This window comes from Pinus tabuliformis, chromosome 6, assembly GCF_031772625.1.
Source record: "Pinus tabuliformis cultivar Carrire ecotype Pingquan chromosome 6, CPIR1, whole genome shotgun sequence".
Lineage (NCBI taxonomy): Eukaryota > Viridiplantae > Streptophyta > Pinopsida > Pinales > Pinaceae > Pinus > Pinus tabuliformis.
Genome location: NC_142292.1, coordinates 2,081,487,656 through 2,081,512,720, shown reverse-complemented (window position 1 = coordinate 2,081,512,720; position 25,065 = coordinate 2,081,487,656). Strand labels below are relative to the sequence as shown.

The 25,065-nt window shown below is 40.2% G+C and overlaps 1 protein-coding gene across 3 annotated transcripts in view; it reads left to right on the top strand.

Moving 5' to 3' along the window:
- Positions 1 to 2,065: 2,065 nt before the first annotated feature.
- Positions 2,066 to 25,065, top strand: part of SUV2 (protein dimerization) — a 233,334-nt gene continuing 210,334 nt past the window's right edge. For all 3 annotated transcript variants that reach the window (XM_089433467.1, XM_089433461.1, XM_089433454.1), the window contains exons 1-2: positions 2,066 to 2,554; positions 2,668 to 2,706. In XM_089433467.1, coding sequence (XP_089289593.1) covers positions 2,141 to 2,554; positions 2,668 to 2,706 — 453 coding nt within the window. In that variant the 5' untranslated portion in view covers positions 2,066 to 2,140. The remainder of the gene's footprint in view (positions 2,555 to 2,667; positions 2,707 to 25,065) is intronic.

The window sequence follows — 25,065 nt, the reverse complement described above, 5'->3', positions numbered from 1 at the left end:
ATATGCAAGAAAACTCTATTAGAAAGAATAAGAGGCAGAGTCTCCCGCCATGATCAACACAACTACAAATCTCTTCACGTTATAGGAGGTGGATATTGGAATTAAGAAGTTAGAAACAGAAAAGGCAAAGGACTTGGTTGAACTTGGAGCAGAGTAACTAAAACGGGGAACGAACACTCTTACACCACACATCATGGAAATATTCAACACCATCATTCAACAAGGATTCCCAAGAGGCTGGACAACTAGGCTAACAATACCCCTTTTTAAAAGTGGAGACATTTATAATCCTTCCAATTATAGAACCATTATGATCAATCCTTTGTTTGCAAAGCTTTTCGGCAGCATGGTACCAAAGAGAATCAATAAGTGGGCAGAAGTAAAAGAAAAGAGGGCAAAAGGACAAGGGGTCACCGAAGCATTCTACAATGGGTCATGGTATCACATTGAGACACATTATTGAAAAGGTTTGGGAGGACAAAAAAGAAGTATTCTACTGCTTTGTTGGCTTCAAAAAGGCAGTTGACACAATCCCTAGAGATAAGTTGTGGCGTAGAATGAAAGAAATTGAAATTCTTTTGCATTACAGAGCCGCTGTCCATATACTTTATGAAGACTTGAAAGTCAAAATTAGAACCTCAGGGGGTATTTCAACAAGCTTTAGAAGTGACATTGGAGTCAAGCAAGGTTGTTGTCTACCCCTACTCTTTTTGGTTTATATATTGATAATATGGAAGAGTGGCTAAATCTGCAAGGTGGAGATTGTGTTAGGTTGGGGGAGTTTGTGATAAAGCTTCTTTTATATGCTGGTGATCTTGCATTGATTTCTAAATTAGCCCATGGACTGCAGACACACCTATATGCCCTTTAACATTTTTGTAGAGCAGTGGGGATGCAAGTCAATACTATCAAGACCAAAATAATGATTTTCTCTAATAAAAGGAAGCAAAGCCAACATACGTTCTTCTTTGAAGGAAACATTCTTGAAGAAGTAAATGAGTACAAGTAGAGAGACTTAGGAGGGTGGAAAGCATTATATGCTCTTCAAAATAGATGTAGAGAGACTGAGTTATGTGATTGGAAAACGATTAAAGTGCTTTTTTCAACTCCTAGTTTGTCTAGTGATGTTATATGGGTGTGAATTGTGGGCTAGCAACACCCTCGTCTCAAAATGGAAACAATTTGAGAAAATCCAAAAACGCTTGGTCACGAGCAAGTTCAAAATAAAAGTTTGGTACCTTATGAGATAATGTTGAGTGAAACAGGAGCAACTCCCATCGAAGCAATTGCTATGGTGCGACTCATAAGATACCTGAAAAGAAATGAGCAAATGAGAGTAGGTAGATGACCTAGTGTTATTTTCAATGAAGGCATGAATGAAAGAAAGAAACATGGATGAGACAAAACTACACATGGATGCAAAAATGGAATATCTACCTCAATCCCTATCCCACAAATAGCAAGGAGCTAAAGAATTTTGCTATGGAGAAGTTTCTTAAACAGGTATTGGGGAAAGAGTTGGGTAGAAAGAAGAAGTACGACATCGAGGAATTCAACCCTACGTGTGATCTAAGTTCATTGGAGTTAACATTTCTTGGAGGGCAAAGGTTCTTATTGCTAAATTAAGAACTAACTTGCATTAACTTCGATGTGAAACAAGACTGTGGAAAAGGCCTAAAGAAGCTTGGGAAGAACAAGTGTGTACATTTTGCACGTTTGGGGCAGTGGAATTCAAAAACATTTCATTTTGTAATGTGATGCGTTCAAAGACATCAGAGAAAGTTATGGGAATATGTTAGCATCGGTTTCTTGACATTGTCTTTTCAGCAAGGGGTTTGTTGGAAAGTTAGGTCAACTTATTATCAATTTGAATAAGAAAAGAATTGAAGTGCAAAAAGTAAAAAATAAGAAACCCATAGTCCCATAAACTATTTTTAGTCTAATGGAAGGTAAAATATCATTTCATTTTATATCATATCATTTTATTTTTTTTATTAAATATAATAACATGATTGTTCATGAGATGTTATATATAATATGGAAATCCAAAAGAAACATAGGGAAAAATCGCAATCACATTCAAAGGAAAAGAAGACTTCCTCTAAAGAAACCTCGTTCCTCATCGATTTTATGCCACCACATGGAGGGAAGGAAGGCGGAGGCGATTTTGAATTTCGAAGGAGAGGAAGACTGGGATGTAGAGCTGATACAGGAACTCGTTCGCAAAGAGGAGGAAGCCATTGCTGCCAAAAAGGCAGCCACACAGGATCAGGCATTTTCGCAACAACTAACAAACTCTAATTTTTATGGCTTCAACTCGGCCTTTGCATCGAAAAACATTGTTAATCCCGGCCATTTGGATGGCTTGGATGCATCGCTCTACAGTTTTTCTCCACCTCGCGGGTTCAACGATGTGCATTCGATCATCGAGTCCAATAAACCTCAAGATCTTCATGGTCAATTAGGGTTTCAAGTCAAAACCTCTACACAAGGCAAGTTGAGAACAGATCCTGGCACTTCCTCTCGGATTAACAAAAATGTCTCCACGTTAGAGGTATTAGTCGTTTTAATATGGTTCACTGGCTTCAGTTCAGTCATACTTCAATTTTAAAATGAATGAATTCTACTGCCGTGCTCACGTTATATATTTTTCTATGTCTCTGGCAGAGGGAGGTTGAGCGCCTATCCGACCAGCTGTTATTCTTGGTATGCTATTATGGGGTTCATTTATTAATTATTGTTTTGTTATCAAAATGCTTATTTGAACTAGTTCATTAGTATATGCATCTTTGAGTTGACCTTTACCATAAGTTGAATCACTTAATCTGATTGTAGTCTCGAAAGGAGAACTTGTGGATGATGGGAATCTTATTTTGGTATCGAGAACTATGACAATTCTTCTTCTAGAAGTTGGGCTTACACCTAGTAAGAGTAAGGGTACGATCAAGTTGACCTTCACCATAATTATCTGAATGTAGTGTCGAAAGGAGTACTAGGGGATGATGGAAATCTTATTTCGGTACCAAGAACTATGACAATTCTTCTTCTAGAAGTTGGTCTTACACCTAGTAAAAGTAAGGGCATGGTCAAGTACTTAATGCATAAACTCATCAACAGAAGGGAGAAGACTTCCTATCATTGCCTTAAACACCACTGAAAACCTTTCAAGACTAAAGATGTTATTTCTTGACTTCATCATTGGGGGATAGTGGAAGAGGATTTCCTTAAAATTACAAATGCCATTAAAAATACTACTATAACTAAGTTTAAAGAAAATGTGGTGTAATATTGAGATTGAAAAAAAGAGAAGTTAATTTTTAAGAAAGTGGTAACAAAGTAGTAACCCCCAGTTAGGCGATTAGAGCCGTCTCTGTACTATAGCCAGATTAAAGAAGAAAGTAAATATTGCAAAAAATAAGGACAAAATCTTGTGAACTTCACAGTGAAATTGGATGTTAGGCAAGGCCTAAAACACCTTGGGAAGATGAAATCTGTGAACTCGTGAGACACATGTAGTGGGGGAATGAAAACCACCCTTTCTTAAAATGCTTGACCTTCTCATTTTCAAAGCATTTAGAATAATACAAATCTTCATAAGTTGTTAACCCATGGAAACCAATCGAGCTCTGAAAACTTATCTCCTGTCTATTTGATCACAGAAGCCTCATGTTGAATAAACTCAATTGATTCTCAATTTGCTTTTTTCAGGTCTGGTAAACCAAATTTGGCCTCAATAGATGGTCATAATCATCATCAATTACATCATGATATGTTCATAAGAGCAGTTTCGGTGATTCAATATTTTAAATGATAGAAATCTATTGCTTTTGAAACTGGTTTCATAGATTGGCGAGCTGATATATTTAGAGAATTGTGTATACAATATTCATGCAATGAAATTACTAGTGTGATAACCATAATAGTGCAGCTCTTTTCCTACCATCAACTTTACTTCACACATTTTTAAAACAAAAACGACCAATTACGCTCAAACCAAGTCTAAGCTTATTTGACTAATTTTTTATTACTTCAATTAGCAAGTGCAAGTGGTTAATGACATGGTAGAGGTTTACTTCATGCAGGATGCAATAGTATTTGTACCAGCTATGAAATTCCAGCATCCTTGAACATTTTGATGTGAAGAGGGAGCAATCGTGGGATCGGAGTTACTCCTTTCCTTGACCTAGTTTTACTACCACCGTTCTTGTGTGCCTTTTTCTTCATTGATTTTCTTTTTCTATGCAGATATAGCTTGGGGTAAAAGCTTTTGTTGATTCATCATTGGCCCCATAAAGATGAAGCATTTCCTTGTTCATCGAGGTTGGGATAATCAAAGTCCCTTAATTTAGATAGCTCACGCGTTAACCAGGAACTGGGTGAGGGCTAGTGAGGGGGTTAGAGTTCAAGCTAGGGTTTTTTTGATGCACTTTCATATATCCCTACCAATCTTTTGCATTTTAACAATATGGCAATGCTCTTTTTTTTGCATCAACCTCTTAGGTCAAAGTTTTTTAGCCCCCTACTCAAGGATGAGAAAAATAGGGAATCTGTACTAGTGACAGATAACAATCAACTCGAAGCTGGGATATGGATAGGAGAGATTGAAAGTGTCTAGTATAGATTACGATGGACGCACAACATCAATTAGAGTTGTTGATTTGTGCCCTTCCTAGACAGTGAAAGGAAGGCCTCAAGGAAGGCTACACTGGAATAGGGGCAAGAGGTAACCACCAAGGTGAATCATGGAAACAAGCGTACAACCAAAAGTCATCTATCATCCAATTCAACTTGTGATCCATACTTGAATGCTCTTAAACATTAAATCACAACACTTGAATAAAAGAATGGTTAATGTACCTTATAATAAATGGCCCATCCTCATAGAACAAGTAGGTTAGATGAAATAAAGCATTGATCGAAGCATAGACAGGAGGACTCTAAAGCTAGCTATATTTGGATCATTATAGGGTTTCTAGCTAGCACTGAAACAATAGGAGAAATTTTTTCTCCCAAGGGTTACACACATGGGTGGGTAATAGTGATAATGGCTACAAGCTCATAGTTATGATTTTTGGGTGAGGGTGAGTGTTGTGTAGTGTATTAGACCACAACTATATTGTCACTGATTATTGTATTAGACCATTGATTGCTGTATTAGACCGCAACTAGTGTCAAAAATATGGCAGAGGTCAAGCGATGATTTGCAAGGGTCTATGACTCTCTATTTTCAAATGTTGGGTAATGACGACAAAGGCCTAAGTTGAGGGTTTATCATATTTATCTTCAAAGTTCATATGCAACTTGTAGAGTCATGTAGTGAAAGCTTGAGCAAAGGGTTTATCTCTCTCTCTCCTTAAACATGAGCTCATGATGATGGAGGCCCAAGTGGAGGGTTTATTGCTCTCTGTCCTCAAACATGGGGTTGTAATGGTCAATGCTTGAGAAGTGTTATAGGGTTCATAGTCAAGAGGGTGATGGGTTCACAAACATGAGGGTTTACAATGGTGAGAGTCAACATTTAGCTTGAAAATGGAAAAGAGCATGCCCGCAGTAGAATATCACCGTCCATTTAGTAATTTTTTATTTTTTTGTAAATCTAACTCAACTCTAGATCAAATTTAAAAAGAATTGCATTTAAATTCTTTCTTAGTTTCAAATTTGGGAACAAGTTTAGGTTCATTTAAGTTTGGCATTAAGTTCGTCTTTGAGGTTTGTGAGTGTGGATGAACCTCAATTTTTTTGAGGTTTGTTGGATTTTGAATCTCAAGGTTCAAGTTTGGGGAACCTTGTGGCTTGGGGAAAAGTATTGTAGTTCATCCCAATATGAAATAGAAGGTTGATTCAATTTTCAAGCCTATTAATAGAGGGGAACAAAACCTCATGGGATGTAGAGAGAGAAATCACTATTTTCCTTTTCGGGAAAGTAGGGAACAATCCTTATGGGATGTAGACAAAGAAATCAATATTTTCCTGTTGGGGAATGCAAGAGGTGAAAGAGGGAGAAAGAAGGCTTTTGTGGTTGCATGGGAATTGGAGTATCCTAACACTTGGATGTTGATCCAATCATCGATGCTTAGTGAGGCAAGCACAACCTTGTAGCGTTGCAGTGCACAAACTTTCCCCCATTCTAAGCAAAGTGGACCTCTCCTAGGTGACTTGAAGAGGTGCTTGTTCTAGAGAATTGAGAGGATGTGTTCTAGGGAGTTGAGAAGATTTGATAATTATCACCCTCCTATGCATAAGAGGTTTTGTAAAGATGAAGGTGTTGATAGTCATCTCCATGTGCATGTTCTAAAATAGATAGTGCAGAGATATGGATTTGTTCGAAGGTAGATGAATTTCAAGCCTCTCAAGTCAACAGTACAAAGGACAAGAAAACCTATAATTCTTCACAAAAGAGGAAGATGAATTTATGATTAGTCTTTGAGCTCCAATAGAGCCTTGCCTCTATAATACTCTAGGAAATATAGAAACACAATCTTCTTGTGGATTTTTTCCCACAATAGATTCTCCATTGTACTTTATGTTTGCGTGTATGCTCTAGTGTGTTGAAGTTGTTTTTTACTACATGTATAATTGCTTGAGATGAGAAAAAATAAAGCAATAATATATGTAAATGAAACAGAGGATTCTCTATCTAAATAAGCATAGAGTTGAAGAAAGAATAAGCATGAAAATGGATTTGTTGTGTAGAGCGATTATTTCATTTTGATTTATGCAAAGAGACTTAATTTAAAACTCAAAGATATGTTTTGATAAACAATCCATTGTTGCACCTATTACATCAAAATCTAACACCTAGTGCAAAGTCTCACTAGGTGACCTAGACAATGTGCAAAACATGGGAGTGTTACCCTGTTGCCTCAACAACTATGTTAAAATTTGCAACTAGGGCCAAACTCCATGTGGGTCATCTTATTTATGGCTGTTGATATTTTTCTTGGATCCCTCTCATCGAGAGGTGTAGGATTGATCTAAAGATCATCCGATTCCAATAAGTATTCATGGAGTTATGAGTTTATTTGCGTTATAAGACAATTCGTCAAGGTCGGCCAGCAACCAAATAAACCCCACATGTGCTCAACATTTTAGTATAAATAGAGGTGGCCTTCAAGTCATTTCAATAGACACTTGGGATCTCTTCCTCTCTCTACTTGTCTTTGGGTTTTAGTAGGATAACGTTGCCCTGATCCAGAGGCCAGAAAAGCCGGAACTGCGGGAAAAGCCGGAACTGCGGGAAAAGCCGAAACTGCCAGAAAAGCTGGAACTGCCGGAAAAGCCAGAACTGTCGGAAAAGCTGGAAAAGTCGAAAAAGCTGGAACTATCGGAAAAGCTAGAAAAGCTTGAAATGTCGGAACTTCCAGAAAAGCCGGAACTGTGTCAGAAAAGCCGAACTGCCGAAAAGCCGGAATTGTTGGGACTGCCGGAACTACCAGAACTGCCGAAACAGCCGGAGCACCTGTCTTCGAAGGAGAGCAGCATGCAAGGGATAGCTAACTAACATTGGGACAATTGTATGGTACTTAGCAGCAAATACACCAAGCATGCAATGTTACAGCTAGCATGCAAGGGACAACTAGCATGTTACAACAAGCATGCAAGGGACAACTAGCATGTAACAACAAGCGTGCTAAGGACAACAAGCATGCTAGGGACAACAAGCAAGCAAGGAATAACAAGCAAGCAAGGTGCAACCAACACATAGGTCAGGATGGCAACATGGTGCAGCAATGGCACATAATGCAGGACAATGATGGGTACAATCATGATTAATGAAGAGTGATGAAATGCGGCATCGTGATGATGGGTGCAACATGGTGCAGTGCGATGAGGTGCAACATGATGACGAAATGCAACACAATGATAGGTGATGGAGTCACCTTGGAGAATCAGTTGAAGCAACATGTCTTCAACTGATCTCATGTATCATCTTCTTAGAAATGATCTATGCTCTTATCTAGAATAGTCAAAGTGTTGACTTCTGCTGTAAACATACTATCTCTCTCTCTCTCTCTTTGCTGAACTATTGAAGAACATATAAGAAGAATTGATCAAGGGTTTCCCCACATTAGGGTTTTTCCCTGGCTAGCGCCACATCTTGTGTCCTCTTGTCTTAGCTTGTCTTTTGCGATTTATGTTTGTGTTCTATCTGCAGTTTACTTAATGCTGATATGATTGCTAATCTGGAAAAGATATGGAGCTAACTGTGAAAATTGAAATAAATTGCTCTAATCATAGAACATACCTAAAATTAACATGGTATCAGAGTTGAGGTGAAGGCAATGCCCAAACAAGAGTGAAAGAGCAATCACCGAAGACAGTTGGGAAAGAAAAAGGATCAATGGATTCCTCATCCCTCTTCAAATTCACCAAGGGTGAAGTCGAAGCAGAGAATATTATCAGAATGGCGCAACGAAATATGGCCTACCTAAAGATCACTTCATTGGAAGACTGGATCTCAGGGTGGAAGGAAAGGTAGATAACTAGTTCAACCATTATGCGAAGGAGTGTCTGAATGGCAGGGACACATCACTTGATGATGATAACAATCATCCAGGGACATCTTCAGTGATCAAAGGAATGACAAGTAATGCAGGTCATCAAGGAAATGGCCGACTCTTCATAAAAAGCAAGGAACCCCAAGTATGAAGAATCAAATGTTATTTCTGATAAGATAAAGAAGCGTTATCTTATATTGGCCCTCTCCTTCAGATTCTTTGAGAATCTGGCTTATAGATTGCAGTGCTTCAAGGCACTTCATCGGATAGATGGGTGCCCTCTCTAATTTGGTAGAGATGGAAACAATCATGGGATTATACTTGGAGTCGATGCCACCTATCCGGAAAGGGTGTAGGGAATGTTAACTCTCAATTGAATAAGGGTAACTCAATTCATTTACAGAATCTCCTTTATGTACCTGATCGCAAGAAGAACCTGGTGTCCATCTCAGAAATAGAAGTCTAAGGTTTCAGGGTAGCATTCATTGATGGAAAGGTACGTGATAAAAAATATAATTTCCAAAGATGCTTTTTCTCATGGGTTTAGGGTTGGCAATTTGTATCAAGTTGCAGGATGGTCCATTGGGGATCATGTCAATTGAAATATCACATCTATAACACCGGAGGTCTACCTATGGGGCCCTACCCGATGTGAGTCAGATGGTGATAAGGATGTCTGAATTCAAGTAGAGCATGAAGGTACATGTCTGAGATGTATCGAAGGAAAATCTTATAAGGGGACCATTCCCCTCATGCAGCAGGTCCATAGGGTTGGAACAACCCGAGGAGTTTGAGATTCATGATTGGGAATCTCATGTATATAGGTGGAAGAAAGCCCTTTATGGCTTGAAGCAAAACACCTTGGGTGTAGTATGAGAGGATTGATAGTTGTCTGATGAAGCTGAGATTCAATAGGAGTGAAACCAATCCAAACCATTACCCGAAGGTTGTGGATGATAGACCTCTCACACCGACACCTTATGAGGACGACCTATTTTTGACTAGTGCAAACCCTCTCATTTGCAGAAGTAAGAGGGAGTTGGATTCCGGATGTGGAATGATAAACTGCAAGCCTATGACTACCTCGAGGATCTTAACTTTTAGAAGCTATATGGTAGTGATGTCGGACCAGATTTGGGAAATGCCTCTCAGTTTCATAAACTCATTCGCGTTGATGTTCTTGGTGAACTTCCCTCCGGACATATGTTTTGCAGTTAGCATGGTGAGCTCATATTTGGTTGAGCCTTACTGGATTGGTGCCAAGAATCTTCTGAGATATCTTCGGGGGGCACAATCTCTCATGGATTGAGATACACTGCCGGAAATATGAAACTGCATGATTATTCGAATGCTGACTGGGTAGGTAGTGTGGAGGATGACTATAGCACTTCTCAGTGTTGGTTCTCTTTGGTTTCTACTTCAATATCATGGATGAGCAGGAAGCAAAAGTCGGTTGCTATAAGCACCGCCGAGACCGAATACATAACTACGAGTATGATCTCGTGTGAAGCTGCATGGTTGCAGAAGCTCTTAAGTGAGCTATTTGTACCACTGTCTCTGTGACAACCAAAGGTGGGATTCGATTATTGAGGAATCCCGTATTCGATGATTGCTCCAGCAGAGAGACATCAGATACTGCCTTATCTGCGATATGGTAAGTCGATGAGCAAGGAGGCTCCATTGCATTGAGACTAATGTATAGGTCGTAGACATTTTGTCAAAGCCCCGGGGAAAGGTCAAATCTGTGACTTTCTCGAACGACTTGGAGTCGTTGAGAGACCTTCTTATAAGGGTCTTGCATGTTGCATGCATTGAGCTCTGGGAGCTCTGGGGGGCTTGGGGTACTTACTGGAGCAATATACGACCACAGGGCGACTCACCCTCCCCTGGTGGTGCGCTATGAACAGGATGATTAGTTCTTCTGTGGGCTAGGATGATTTGTTCTCCGTGGCGACTGTGGAACAGGATGATTAGTTCTCCTGTGGGCCAGGATGATTAGTTCTCTGTGGCATCCACTGACAGGATGATTCATTCTCCTGTGGACAGGATGATTAGTTCTCCTGTCGAGGCATCCTACCCATGCAGTCTGGGACTCATGGGAAGTACCTCTCATCTGATCAATGAGCAGGGAAATGAGGATAGGGACCATAGTAGTACTATCGATGGACGCATCGCTGTATCTACCGTACTCCCTATGCTAGGATGACCTCCATTGATCTGGGATCAATGAAACTGATTTGGGATCAGTATGAGTGGTTTGAGACACTCTCTTGTGATATTGATTTGGGATCAATAAAACTGACTTTGGGTCAGTAAGAGTGATGTGACACACTCTCTTTAGATGAAACTAACTTTGGGTCAGTAGAGGATGGTATGAGACATTCTCGATCAATTCTTTTTCTTCATGGTTCAGCTGAGCAGAGCAAAGCAAATCAAAGCAGAGCAGAGCAGAGCTCAGCAAATCAGCGCAGAGTAGGGCACTGATGGCAGAGATAGTACAGTCGGACATATGGATCAACGGATGTAGTTCTCCCTAGTTGAGAGGGAGTGTTAAAATTGGCAACTAGGGCCAAACACCATGTGGGTCATCTTATTTATGGCTGTAGATATTTTTCTTGGATCCCTCTCATCGAGAGGTGTAGGATTGATCTAAAGATCATCCGATTTCGATAAGTATTCATGGAGTTATGAATTTATTTGCGTTATAAGACAATTCGTCAAGGTCGGCCAGCAACCAAATAAACCCCACATGTGCTCAACGTTTTAGTATAAATAGAGGTGGCCTTCAAGTCATTTAAATAGACACTTGGGATGTCTTCCTCTCTCTACTTGTCTTTGGGTTTTAGTAGGAGGAGAGATCCTAAGGAATAACGTTGCCTTGATCCAGAGGCCAGAAGAGCCGGAACTGTCGGAAAAGACGAACTGCTGGAACTACCGGAAAAGCCAGAACTGCCGGAACTACGGAACTGCCGGAAAAGCTGGAACTACGGAAAAGCTGGAACTACCGGAAAAGCCGGAACTATCGGAAAAGCCGGAACTATCGGAACTGTCGGAAAAGTCGGAACTGCCGGAAAAGCCGGAACTACCAGAAAAGACGAAACTGCCGGAAAAGCCGAATTGCCGAAAAGTCGTCGGAACTGCCGAAAATCCGGAAAAGCCAAAATTGCCGGAAAAGTCGAAACAGTCTGAAAAGCTGGAATTGCCAGAAAAGCCAGAAAAGCCGGAAAAGTCGGAAATGTCGGAACTGTTGGAGAAGCCGAAACTGCCGGAAAAGCTGGAACTGTCGTGATTACCGGAACTGCGAGAACTGCCGAAACAGCCAGAGCATCTGTCTCCGAAGGAGAGCACCATGCAAGGGACAACCAACTAACATTGGGACAGTTGTATGGTACTTAGCAGTAATACACCAAGCATGCAATGTTATAGCTAGCATGCAAGGGACAACTAGTATGCAACAACAAGCATGCTAAGGACAATAAGCATGCTAGGGACAACAAGCAAGCAAGGGATAACAAGCAAGCAAGGTGCAGCCAACACATAGGTCAGGATGGCAACATGGTGCAACAATGGCACATAATGCAATACAGTGATGGGTACAGTCATGATTAATGAAGCGTGATGAGATGCAGCATAGTGATGATGGGTGCAGCATGGTGCAGCGCGATGAGGTGCAGCATGATGACGAAATGCAGCACAACGATAGGTGAAGGAGTCACCTTGGAGAATTAGTTGAAGCAACATGTCTTCAACTGATCTCATGTATCATCTTCTTAGAGATGATCTATGCTCTTATCTAGATAAGTCAAAGTGTTGACTTTTGTTGTAAACATACTATCTCTCTCTCTCTCTCTGTTGAACTATTGAAGAACATATAAGAAGAATTGATCAAGGGTTTCCCCACATTGGGGTTTTTCCCTGGCTAGCGCCACATCTTGTGTCCTCTTGTCTTGGCTTGTCTTCTGCGATTTATGTTTGTGTTCTATTTGCAGTTTACTTTAATGCTGATGTGATTACTAATCTGGAAAAGATATGGAGCTAACTGTGAAAATTGAAATAAATTGCTCTAAGCATAGAATATACCTAAAATTAACAAACTACCCCCTCCCGTCTTTAGTGAAGTACACAATCCAACATAAGGGAGCCTTCCTTAGTAGGGCTTAGGGATCAAGTAACCCGAGGTTATTAAGCCAATTACCCTCTAAGTATCCTACAACATAGATCCACTCGATAAAGCTATGACAAATTATGGTTTGAGGTGGATGAAGGAATAAATTATACTTTTGGGTTCAAGGGAGCTATGATTAATCAAAGGCTATGGTTGGCTTGAAGAGTCTTAGATAGATTTCCCAATCACACCAAGTTAAGAAAATACTCAAGATTGCTATAAACTAGGATTTTAAATCAACAAATTGCAGCAAAACAATAGTTTATGACAACAACAAATTTAGTTGTGAAAATTGTGAATAAGTTATGTGAAATGACAACTAATTAGAGAGAAAACTAGGGACAAAGTTAAAATAAATTTTGAAGATTAATAAGGCATAAGACAACAAATAAAACCTTGACGTCAACCCTAGAAAATGGTTGAAAAATGCATGAAAAACTTAAAATTTTCTTTTATAATTCACTTTACATAATGTCTAATCCTAGGGCATAAATCAAAAAGTCATTAAATGTAGAAAATATATGATTTTGCTGTAATTTAACCCTAATTTACCATGAAGTAAAAAAAGAAAAGAAAATTTATATTTTAAAAGGATGCCACAAGAGAGGTGGACTAATGCCTTCTCGATCTAGGGCATATGGAGTCTAGGATACAAATAATTCTAGGGTTTTCTTGGAGTGATACTAAATCCAAACAAAATAAGGAAAATACACTAACTTACCCTAGGGTTTGAGGTTTAGGTTGTAAATTTTCTAGATAATTAAAGGAAACAAAACCTATCTCTATTTCTCAATTACTTGGAGGAAATGTTTAGCTTAACAAAGGACAATGAAGCAAATACCAAATAAAGTAACTTAGCACAACAACATTAATCCCATGGAACATGATACTAAGATAAGCAACTAAACTAACTTACTTAGCCATGCAACATTCGAGATCTACCATAAGCATCCATGAAAAGAGATCACATCACATCACAAGTCCATCCAAGAGAAGTCACTCAACTAGGCCTCCATAGCGAACAAGAGAGATGAATCACTAATTGAGAGAAGTTATGATCTAAGAGACAGTTTCACTCCTTATATATATGAGGTAACCAGGTTGATTTACCTCTAATTTGCTCAAAGAACCCCTAAAATAAGTTATCCATGATACAAGTTGGATAGGTCATGAAATTGAGCCCCAAAGATAACCAAAATAAAATAATATGAAAATAGACCTCAATTAACCTACATGTGTAATAAAAAATCGCCCCCCCAAGGGGTGATGTCATCTCCAAAAGTCACGTCTCTCAATGAAATGTGCAAAAGATGACTCAAAATACATGCATCGTCCACAAGTTATGTCTCTGCCTCTCCAAATGGTGCCTTAAAGATATCCTTCTCAAATCCCATTTTCACCTTCCAAAAAGTTTGCATCATCATCAAATGTAACATATGGGTGATATCATCAAGCTGGGGCATGACATCATCATAGAAGAAGGTGCACAATCCCCTTGTTAAAATTGGAAACTAGGGCCAGATTCCACCTTGGGACAACTCATACGATGGATATGATTATTGCATTGGATTCCTCTTTTCGAGAGGTCCAAGTTTGATATAAAGATCATCTCATTCGAATAAGCAGAAGTGGAATTTTGAATTTATTCTCTCTCATGCACAAATTGTTAAGGTTGGCCTAAGCTTAACGTAGGCTCAAGAAGCCCAATAGATGTGTCCTTTCACCCTCAATGAATTGTATAAATAGGAGTGACCTCTCCTTATTTGGACACCACACACTTCATCATTCTTCTCTCTCCCAAACACATTGTTTCGTACAACTTGGGAATCTTCTCTCTATCTCACACGTGTGGCTAGGAGGATAGTTTTTTAGGTGAAACAGGACGAAAATTTCAGGATTGTTGACCAGTGTTGACCACCACTATTTTGACCAAGTTTGACTATGTTTTTTGGGGAAGAATTTCTCTCTTGAGGCTACATTTATTGGCACAAAAATTGAGGTGTTTGGCATTGTTTGATCAGCGTTGACTTTTGTTTTGACCGCAGAAAATCACATCAGATTTTCTCTCTCCTTTGATTGGGTTTGATCGAATTGTTTTGGGCAGTGTTTGACCTCCTCTTCAGGCCGAGTTTGACCAAGGAAGACTGAGCTGCATTGCTGAAGTTTTGCTGCTGTTTTGACCAGCGTTGACTTTTTGGTTAGGGCAAGTTTGACAACAGAATTTTACAGGGCTGATTTGACTGTGTATTGGGCAAGTGAATTTGATCTTTGTACCCTCTCTCTCTCTCTGTTGAACTATTGAATAATAATAAGAAGATTTGATCAAAGGGTTTTCCCCACATTGGGGTTTTTCCTTGACATCCGCCATTCTGGTGTCCTCTTCTCTTGGCTTGTCTTCTGCATATGTTTTTATGTTCTATCGGCATTTACTGTCAATGTGATTGCTACTGGAAATAATTGGAAATTGTCATTAGGTTGCTAAAGGAACATTGAAGTAAATTGTGCTAAGCATAAAACATACCATTGTTATCTAAAATTAACATGGTATCAAAGCTTAGGTGAAGACAAAGCCCAAGCAAGAGTGAGGAAAAGCAATCACTAAGGGAAGCTGTTGGACAAGAACTTGGAACTAGTCTCAATGATGACCACATCTAACTTCAAATCCAAGGACAAGCTCAAGGACAAATTCGACTCTCATGCTTGAATTTGTCTCTGGATTTGACTTTGGAAGAAAATGATGCTATGGACTATGTAAAAGGAAGAGTGGAGGAGCCTCCTTCAAGTGCACCCGCTGCTGCAAAAACAAAGTACAAGAAATGTGAGGTTAAAGCTAAGAAAATTATTGTTGATTTTATTCACAAGCCTTTGGTTGCCTATGTTTCTGATTTGGAAACATCTAAGGAGATGTATGACAAGCTGATTTGGATGTTCAAAGTAAATAATGCAAATCAAGTTCTCTTTCTCAAGAACAAGTTGAAAGACATCAAGATGGATAGAGGAGAATCCATTCAATCCTACTTCATGAGGATTACTGAAATCAAGAATGATCTCCTATCTATTGGAGAAGTTATTGGTGACACGGAGCTCACTCTTATTGCACTTGGAGGCCTTACAAGAGAATGGGATGTGTTTAACACTACCATCCTCAACAATGACAGGATTCTGGGATTTGATGAATTATTGGATAGATGCACTCAAGAAGAAATTATGATGGAAAGGGACAAGTCCTCAAATGGAAACAATCCTACCACCTTCTCTGCTCATGCTAAAAGGAAGAACAATGCTGGTCCAAGAAGACAAGGTCAAGGATTCAAGTCGGGATTCAAAGAAGGAAGAAAAGGAAGATGCTTCAATTGCAACAAGTTTGGCCACTTTGCTAGAGAGTGTCCTCACAAGAAGGATACTCCAAGAGATGATGACAACAATAACAACAACTACAAAGGAAATGGCAATCAAAGGAACAACATGTTCAACAACAAAGGAAAGAGGAATGCTCCCGTTGCTTGATATGGAAATGGTCGTCCTCCCAAGAAGTCGAGAAACTCTAGGTATGAAGAAGTTAATGTTGTAGAAAAGCAAAAAGAATTTTATCTTATTTCTGCCCTCACCACCACCTCTCCTTCGAATACATTGGATCATTGGTTGATTGATAGTGGTGCCTCAAGGCACTTCACTGGGTACAAGGAGGCCCTCTCAAACTTGATTGAAAAAAAGACTAATATGGAGATTATACTTGGGGATAATGCCACTTATCTCGTGAAAGGAATTGGGACTGTTACTCTTCACTTAAATCAAGGTCAAACCCTTCATTTACAAGAAGTGTTGTATGTACTTGATCTGAAAAAGAACATGGTCTCTATTTCTGTGATGGAAGATAAAGGTTTCAAGGTGACATTTGTTGATGGGAAGGTTTGTGTTTGGCAAAGGAACCCGAAAGATGCATTCACACTTGGATTTAGGGTTGAAGGTCTCTATTAGGTTGGAGGAAGTCCGTTGGGAGCAATGACTTGTGATACTTCTCTTCAATCTGAATTATGGCACCGAAGATTTGCTCACATTCATTACAAAGCCTTACTTGATGTAAGGAAGATGGTCTTAGGTATGCCCAAATTCAACTTAGATCATGAAGGCGTTTGTCAGGGTTGTAGCTAGAAAACATACAAGGGGACCATTCCCCTCAAGCGAAAGTCAAACTACCGATATTCTTCAATTGGTCCATTCTGATCTATCAGGTATGTTGCTCGTAACATATTTGGGAGGATATTTGTACTATGCAATTTTTGTGGATGACTTCTCTCGTAAAACATGGATCTATTTCTTGAAGAAGAAGGACAAAGTGTTCAAATGGTTTTGCTCTTTCAAAGCCTTGGTCGAGAATCAAACATGGAAGAAGATCAAAATATTGAGGACCGATAATGGAACCAAATATGAATCAAATGAATTCAATGACTATTGTAGAGAAGTTGGCATTAAGAGGGAGACCACTACTATATATACTCTTGAGCAAAATGGAGTTGCCGAAAGGAAGAATCGAACAATCATAGAAGCCACCCGTGCCATGCTTCATGACCAAGGCCTACCAAAGTTATTATGGGGAGAAGCTTCCAACACCGTTGTGTATGTTCAAAATAGATGCCCGCATCAAGCATTGGACTTCATGACACTCGAAGAAGTTTTCACCAGTAAGAAACTTGATGTTTCTCATTTTAGAATTTTTGGTTGTCTTCTATATTTTCATGTGCTGAAAGAGAAAAGAAACAAACTAGATGCATCTGGGAAGAAATGAACGTTTTTGGGCTACAGTGAAACTTCGAAGGCATATAGAATCTATGTGCCTGGTTAAAGAGAAGTGGAAATAAGTCATGATGTCACTTTCAATGAAGATTTTGCCCTTGGGAAAGTCGAGATCTTCCTATTCTTAGGAAGGACAATGATAATGATGCAGGAAAGCAGGATGAATCTCTGACGGATGATTCGATGCCCAATTTTGAAGGTCCGATGGATCCCATTGATCCACCTCCTTGTGAGCCCTCTACTTCAAGAAAAAAGGTCTTTGTAGCTCAAAGATACTCTTGAAGATGCCGAGAGACATGTTGCACCAAGGGGAACATTTCGTGAAAGCAAGAAGTCGAACAGGTACCAAGGGTACTTAGCTGCCATGAGTACCATTGTACAATCTGAGCCATGTACATTCGAAGAAGCCATGAAACACCAAGTCTGGAAGGATGCGATGAACGAGGAATATGAGTTGATCATGAAGAATGATGTTGGGATGTGGTTCCTAGACCCAAGGACAAGTTAGTCGTCACTTCAAAATGGCTTTACAATATCAAACATGGAGCTGATGGGGTGTTGAAAAGTTCAAGGCTAGATTCCTTGCTCGAGGCTTCTCTCAAAAGGAAGGAGTGGACCAGGATGAGATATTTGCACCAGTTGCTCGATATACCACCATCCGTTCCATCATAGCCCTTGTTGCCTCGCAAGGATGGAGCCTACACCAAATGGATGTCAAAACTGCTTTCTTGCATGGCTCGCTTAAAGAGAAAGTCTATGTAGAACAACTTGAGGGGTTCGAAATTCAAGATCATAAGACACATGTATGCAGGTTGAAGAAAGCCCGAGTTGAAGCAAGCCCCTAGGGCTTGGTATGAGAGGATTGATAACTATCTTATGAAGCTGGGATTTGCAAGGAGCGATGTTGACTCCAACCTATACTTCAAGGTTGAAAAGGACAAGCCTCTCATTCTGGTCCTTTATGTGGATGATCTTTTTCTGACAGGTGGTGACCCTCTCATTTATCAATGCAAGAGGGAGTTGGCTTCCGAATTCGAGATGAAGGACTTAGGACTGGTGCTATAATTCCTAGGGCTGGAGGTCTGGCAAAAGCCAGGTGAGATTTTCCTTTCTCAAGGAAAATACATTGTGAAGTTGCTTGAGAGATGTGGGATGGTGGATTGCAAGTCCGTGTCTACTCCGATGGAACTCAACTTCAAGAAGCTATGTGGAAGTGTTGCTGGGCCTAGATTAGCAAACCCTTCTGAGTATTGTCAACTTGGGGGCCCTAATGTTCTTGGTAAACTCTTGTCCTGACATATGCTTTGTTGTGAACACGTTGAGTCAATTTATGGTCGAGCCTCCTTGGATTGCTGCTAAGAATCTCTTGAGATATCTTCGGGGCACAATCCACTATGGACTGAGATACACTACTAGGAATTTGAGGCTACATGGATATACAGATGCTGACTGGGCTGGCAGTGTGGTGGATCGTAAGAGCACGTCTGGGTGTTGCTTCTCTTTGGGGTCTGCTTCTATATCTTGGATGAGCAGGAAGCAGAAATCGATTGCTTTAAGCACCACTGAGGCCGAACACATTGCTGCGAATATGACCTATTGTGAAGTTGTTTGGTTGAGGAAGCTCTTCAGTGAGCTATTTGAGCACATGCTAGATACCACCATGATCTTCTGTGACAACCAAAGTGGGATTTGCCTTTCAGAGAATCCTGTGTTCCACGATCGCTCCAAGCACATTGATATTAGGTACCACTTTATCTGGGATATGGTACAACGAGGAGCAATAAGGCTCTAGCACATCAGGATGGATGAGCAAGTCGCAGACATTTTCACGAAGCCCTTAGGGAAGGTCAAATTCTTAACCTTCCGAGAGAGACTTGGAGTCGTGGAAAGACCCTCTTATGAGGGTCCCGCATGAGTTGGACACTGAGCTCTGGGAGCTCCTGGGGGCTTGGGGTACTTCTTGGAGCTATGAGTGACCATAGGGTGAGTGGTTCACCTTCCCCTAGTGGTGCGCTATGTACAGGGTGAGTGGTTCACCTTCCCTTGTGATACCCCATGATGGTTGACATGTGTGTAGGGTGAGTGGTTCACCTTCCCCTACGATTGTAGACACATGTATGTAGGGTGAGTGGTTCACCTTCCCCTACGATTGACATATGCATAGGATGAGTGGTTCACCTTCTCCTATGGCATATGAGCAGGATGAGTGGTTCACCTTCTCCTGTCGATGCCCCAACATACATCCTACCCATGGAGTCCGGGACTCATGGGAAGTACCTCTCATCTGGCCAATGAATTGATAAAAGTGGTTAGGGACCTTAGCACTACTGATGGACACATCGTGTACTGCCATACTCCCTATGACTAGGATGCATGGTGTTCAACAACTTGATCTGGGATCAAGGACTGACTTTTGTCAGTGGAGAGTGGTAAGGTCTTGTGACTCACTCTCGATCACTTCTTCATTATTATTTCATAGTTCAACAGAGCAGTGATGACAAAGATGGTACATGATGACAGGATGGCATGATGATGACAAACAAATTGCTAGGTGGAATTCTCCCTAGTTGAGAGGGAGTGTTAAAATTAGCAACTAGGGCCAAATTCCACCTTGGGACAACTCATATGATGGAGAGGATTATTGCATTAGATTACTCTTTTCGAGAGGTCCAAGTTTGATATAAAGATCCATCTCATTCAGACAAGTAGAAGTGGAATTTTGAATTTATTCTCTCTCATGCACAAATTGTTATGGTTGGCTTCAGATTAATGTAGGCTCAAGAAGCCCAATAAATGTGTCCTTTCACCCTCAACAAATTGTATAAATAGGTTATGACCTTTCTCCTCATTTGGACATCACACACTTCATCATTCCTCTCTCTCCAAAACAGATTGGTTTGTACAACTTGGGAATCTTCTCTCTCTCATGCGTGCGGCTAGGAGGACAGTTTTCAGGGCTGAAACAGGACAAAAATTTCAGGATCGTTGACCTCATTGACCACTGCTGTTTTGACCAAGTTTGACTATGTTTTTTGGGGAAAAATTTCGCTCTCTTGAGGCCGCATTTATTGGCACAAAATTGAGGTGTTTGGGACTGTTTGACTAGTGTTGACTTTAACTTGACTTTTGTTTTGACCACAGATAATCACAACATATTTTATCTCTCCTTTGACTGGGTTTGATCGAATTGTTTTGGGCAACATTTTACCCCCTCTTGTTAATTTTAGGTATGTTCTATGCTTAAGAGCAATTTACTTCAATTTCTTAATTAGCTCAATATCAATGTCCAATTTAGCAATCACATTAGCATGATAGTAAAATGCAGATAGAACATAAACATAAACAATAGAAGACAAGCCAAGACAAGAGGACACAAGATGAGGCACCAACGAGGGACAAACCCCAATGTGGGGAAACCCTTGATCAATTCCTCTTATATTCTTCAATAGTTCAGCAAAGAGAGAAAGATAGTACAAATATACAAATAAGATATTTTATGACAACAGCAGTAAGTCCATCATTCTGCTAATGATGATTGTTCTAAGATGCAGCCCTGAATTCTTATGACAATCTTCAAACATTCACTAAGAGTGTTGTAGCATATCCTTTTAGTAGATCATCAATCTAGTAGCCCACCACATAACACTGCTGCAACATTTCTCTGATTGCTTGCTGCTCCTGCAATTTTGGTTAGGGCACAATATGTAGCCCTTAACCTTGCACGCTGACAACAAACTAAGCTCTTCTAGGGTTGCAGTCCACCTAGGAGAGTCTCCCCTTTATCCACACTGCCTCCTGCAAGCAATGTACACCTCAATGCTGCCTTGGAACAACCTTAGATGCTTGCTATGGCTTGCAGCCTAGCAAAGCAACTAGCTGTAGCTGCGGTCTCCTCCAACAGGCCCAAACAAGTCCTTAACCCATGCCTAGACATAACCTCTATTACTACGCTGTCACCTACAACAACTCATGCTTCTTTCACGCTGTCAACAGGTTTATTCTAGTTGCGTTAGGGCTCCTCTTGTTGCGGCTTAGGGTCTCTTCTTGGCTGCGTATTAGGGCTCCTCAATTGCTGCGGATCTGGCCTCTCTTGACTGCATCTTAGGCCTCTCTCTAGACTGCGTATTAGGCCTCCTTCTTGCTATGAATTAGGCCTCTCTTAACTGCAGTTTAGGGCCTCCTTTAGACAACAGATTAGGGCTTCTTTAGACAACAGATTAGGGCTCCCTTTGGCTGCGTATTGGAGCTCCTCTTGACAGTGAATAGGTTTCCTCTTAACTGCGGATTAAGCCTTCCTCTTGACTGTGTATTGGAGCCTTCCCTTTGACTGCGGCTAGGGCTTGCTTGTGACTGTGGCTATGGCTCCTTTTAGATCTTCTCTACATTATTGCAACTTCACCACTGCAATGAGCAACCATAGGGTGTGGTAGGGGGCATGGGGTACTTCTTGGAGCGATGAGCAACCATAGGGTGTGGTAGGGGGCATGGGGTACTTCTTGGAGCGATGAGCAACCATAGGGTGAGTGGTTCAGCCTTTTAGATCTTTGGTACACTATTGCAACTTCACCAAAATTAAATCACAGGAATTGAGAAAATATCACACACAAAATAATAGATACCGATATTTTAGACAAATTGTCCTTGGAAAAACCCCAAAGGGAAAATTAGTTCTGCAAATGAGGGTTTTATTATTCTTCAACAATTCTGTAATTGAAATTACATACACTGTTTGTCGTAAAATTAGCAAACCTCCGACAAATTATTTTCTTCACTTTTGCTAGATGATCTGACCTCCTAGAAGCAACTCGGCCCCTCTGAATCAATTCGACCCTCCTTTGTGACCCTGGATTGATCCACACGTGTGGCTTTAGCAGAGAACTTGACCACTAGTGGCAACTCACAGTTCAAACAACATATCATGACCTCCACTAGAAAATCGATCTCTACTAGAAAACTCAATTTCTCTCCTGCAAATTGACTTTCTTTGGGAAATTCGTTCTTCCAACGACAACTCGGCCTCCTCAGTCAATTCACACTACTTGGAGAATTTCAGTCTCTGTAGAATAATTCAATCTCCCTTTGTCACCTAGAATTTGGAAATCACTGTGAAGAAATATTTCTCCAATAACTCGATCTTCAATCGCTGCTGAACCCAACTGCTAGTGTCCTCCACGCTAACACTGCACACTTACTTTCACTACAAATCTTTGTGTCTTCAAAAGCCCCGTCGATCTCATCTTATAGTCTCTCGTTGAGTAACCAACGACCATGATCTAATCACAATTGATGGCTAAGATCATCTTGACTTCATTCAATTACTTTTCTAGAAGTCACTAGAGAAAAATCGAATTGTCTCAATTAATCCCATTTAATTAACTACTTTTCCGAGGTTAGACTTAGGAAAATAATTAAACTGGCTAATAAAATCTAATTAAGACAATTTTCCTTAGAATATATATATATTATATATATATATTTTTTTTTTTTTTTTTCTTTTCTTTTTCTTTTCTGGGTATTGAGATAATTAATCCATTTCTGTTTCTAGCCTCATCGACACCACCTGAGACTAGAACACCTGTTTGAGCTACACAAACTAACACTCCCTCTTTGCGAGGAATGTGTTATGTATAACACCCAACTTATCTCTAAAGAATATGAATCTCGCTTTCCCCAAGGCCTTTGTCAGAATGTTTGTTACCTTTTGCTCTGTAGGTATATACTGTAGCTCAACTATCTTGTGCTGTACACAATCCCTAATGAAATGATGCTTGATGTCTATATGCTTAGACCTGTCACGGAACACTGGATTCTCAGATAACCTGAGGCAACTATGATTGTTGCAGTGTATCATTGTTATCTCAATCCTCTGACCAAACAAGGCTACTAACAACTTCCAAAGCTGTTAATTTTTGGTTAACATGTTCTTTGCATAGGACATTTACTTTAATGTTCAATATTAGCCCATTTATCCATCCATATTTCTGTTAGCAATTGGATAAATCATTGTCATATTGACAGTAACTGAAGAAAGAACATAAGCGATGAATGCTGATGACAAGCCAAGACAGGAGAACACAAGAATATGGCTCAAACCAGGGCAAAACCCCAAGATGGGGAAACCCTTGATCAATTCTTCTTATTATTAGAATCAAATGTTCAACAGAGAGAGAGAATACAATAATTCAAAGTCAAGATTGACTTGCCAATTTGAAGAACTAGAATCACAGTCCTTAGATAAATAGATGGCCCAATCACATTTGCAATTCTGAAGGTGTCTTCATAAACTGGAGTCATACCGTTGAAGGAGCTTAGTCTGGTTAGGGCTACCTGTAGTTCATCAAGGAGCTTCTATAATCTATCTAATCTAGTAAACCATCCAACTAGTATTCAAGGCTACATGAATATATCATATGATATGATCACAAGAGCTGGAGTTTTACTGTTGTTGCTTGCTGTTCCTGGTTGGGGCGTGAAGCACATTGTTACAGTCCTCATAAACTCACTCAAAACAACCTTCTATAGTTGCAACCTCCCTCCAAAATAATCTGTCCTCCTTCTGGAACGAATCTGAACTTAATTCAACCCTCAAACAAACCTCCACGTCAACCAACCTTCACCATATTAGGGTTGTGGCCCACCTAGGTAGATGCTTACCCTCTCGGCCCACTATTTAGCAAGATAAGGCCTACGGCCTGCTTGAGAAAGACTCTTGTCGGTGTAGCCCACCTAGGAGAGAGATTTCTCACCATAAAAAACACACCCACACACTGCAGCTCTTCCTTATGCATGCGGTCAACTTCAGAGACAACTCGAACCTACAATAGAAGATAAATAAGCCCAAAACAGTCCACAAATAAGCCCAGACTTGCCCCTAAGAGGCTCAACCTTCTGCCTAAGGGAGTCAGCCCATTAAACAACCCTACCATGACGTTAACCTAGCCCTTCCTCCTTTGCTGGAGATACCTTCCTTCTATGATTATTTAAAGAGAAGAAAATGTGTGTGAGATGATCAAATGATGTTGGAGGACACTCCCTTTTATAGGAGATGGAGAGGGGTTTCACTTGTAAAATTAACCCCAAGCCGACCTTGATAAATTACACATGAGTGGGCTTAATTTCATAAATATATTTTTCCTTATCCAAATATAGTGATCTTTAGGTTGATTTTGGTCCTCTCGAAAAGAGGAATTCAATGCCACAATTATCTTCTTCAAAAGAGCTGCCCAAAGTGGAATTTGGCCCTAGTTGCCAATTTTAATAGAAGCCATATGGCCTCACATGTTTCCATGCTATTTGCTATGTTTTTGCCTCTGCAAAACTTTGTGCCACAAACTTCTGCTTCCTACTGTACTAAGAGACAACTCTTGATCCCATGCTAAAGCAACACCCTGAAGTCCTTTCTTGTCCACTATACTAGTTGCCCAGTTTGCGCTAGTATAGCCCACCAATCTGATACCATCACCTCGAGCATATCTGATCCCATACTCGATTGTACCATGCAAATATCACAACACATGTTTTGCCATTGTCCAATTCACTCTCTTTGGTCAACCATAGTTGACTGAGAGAGTTTACCACAAATTATATATATCTGGCCTTGTGTTGACC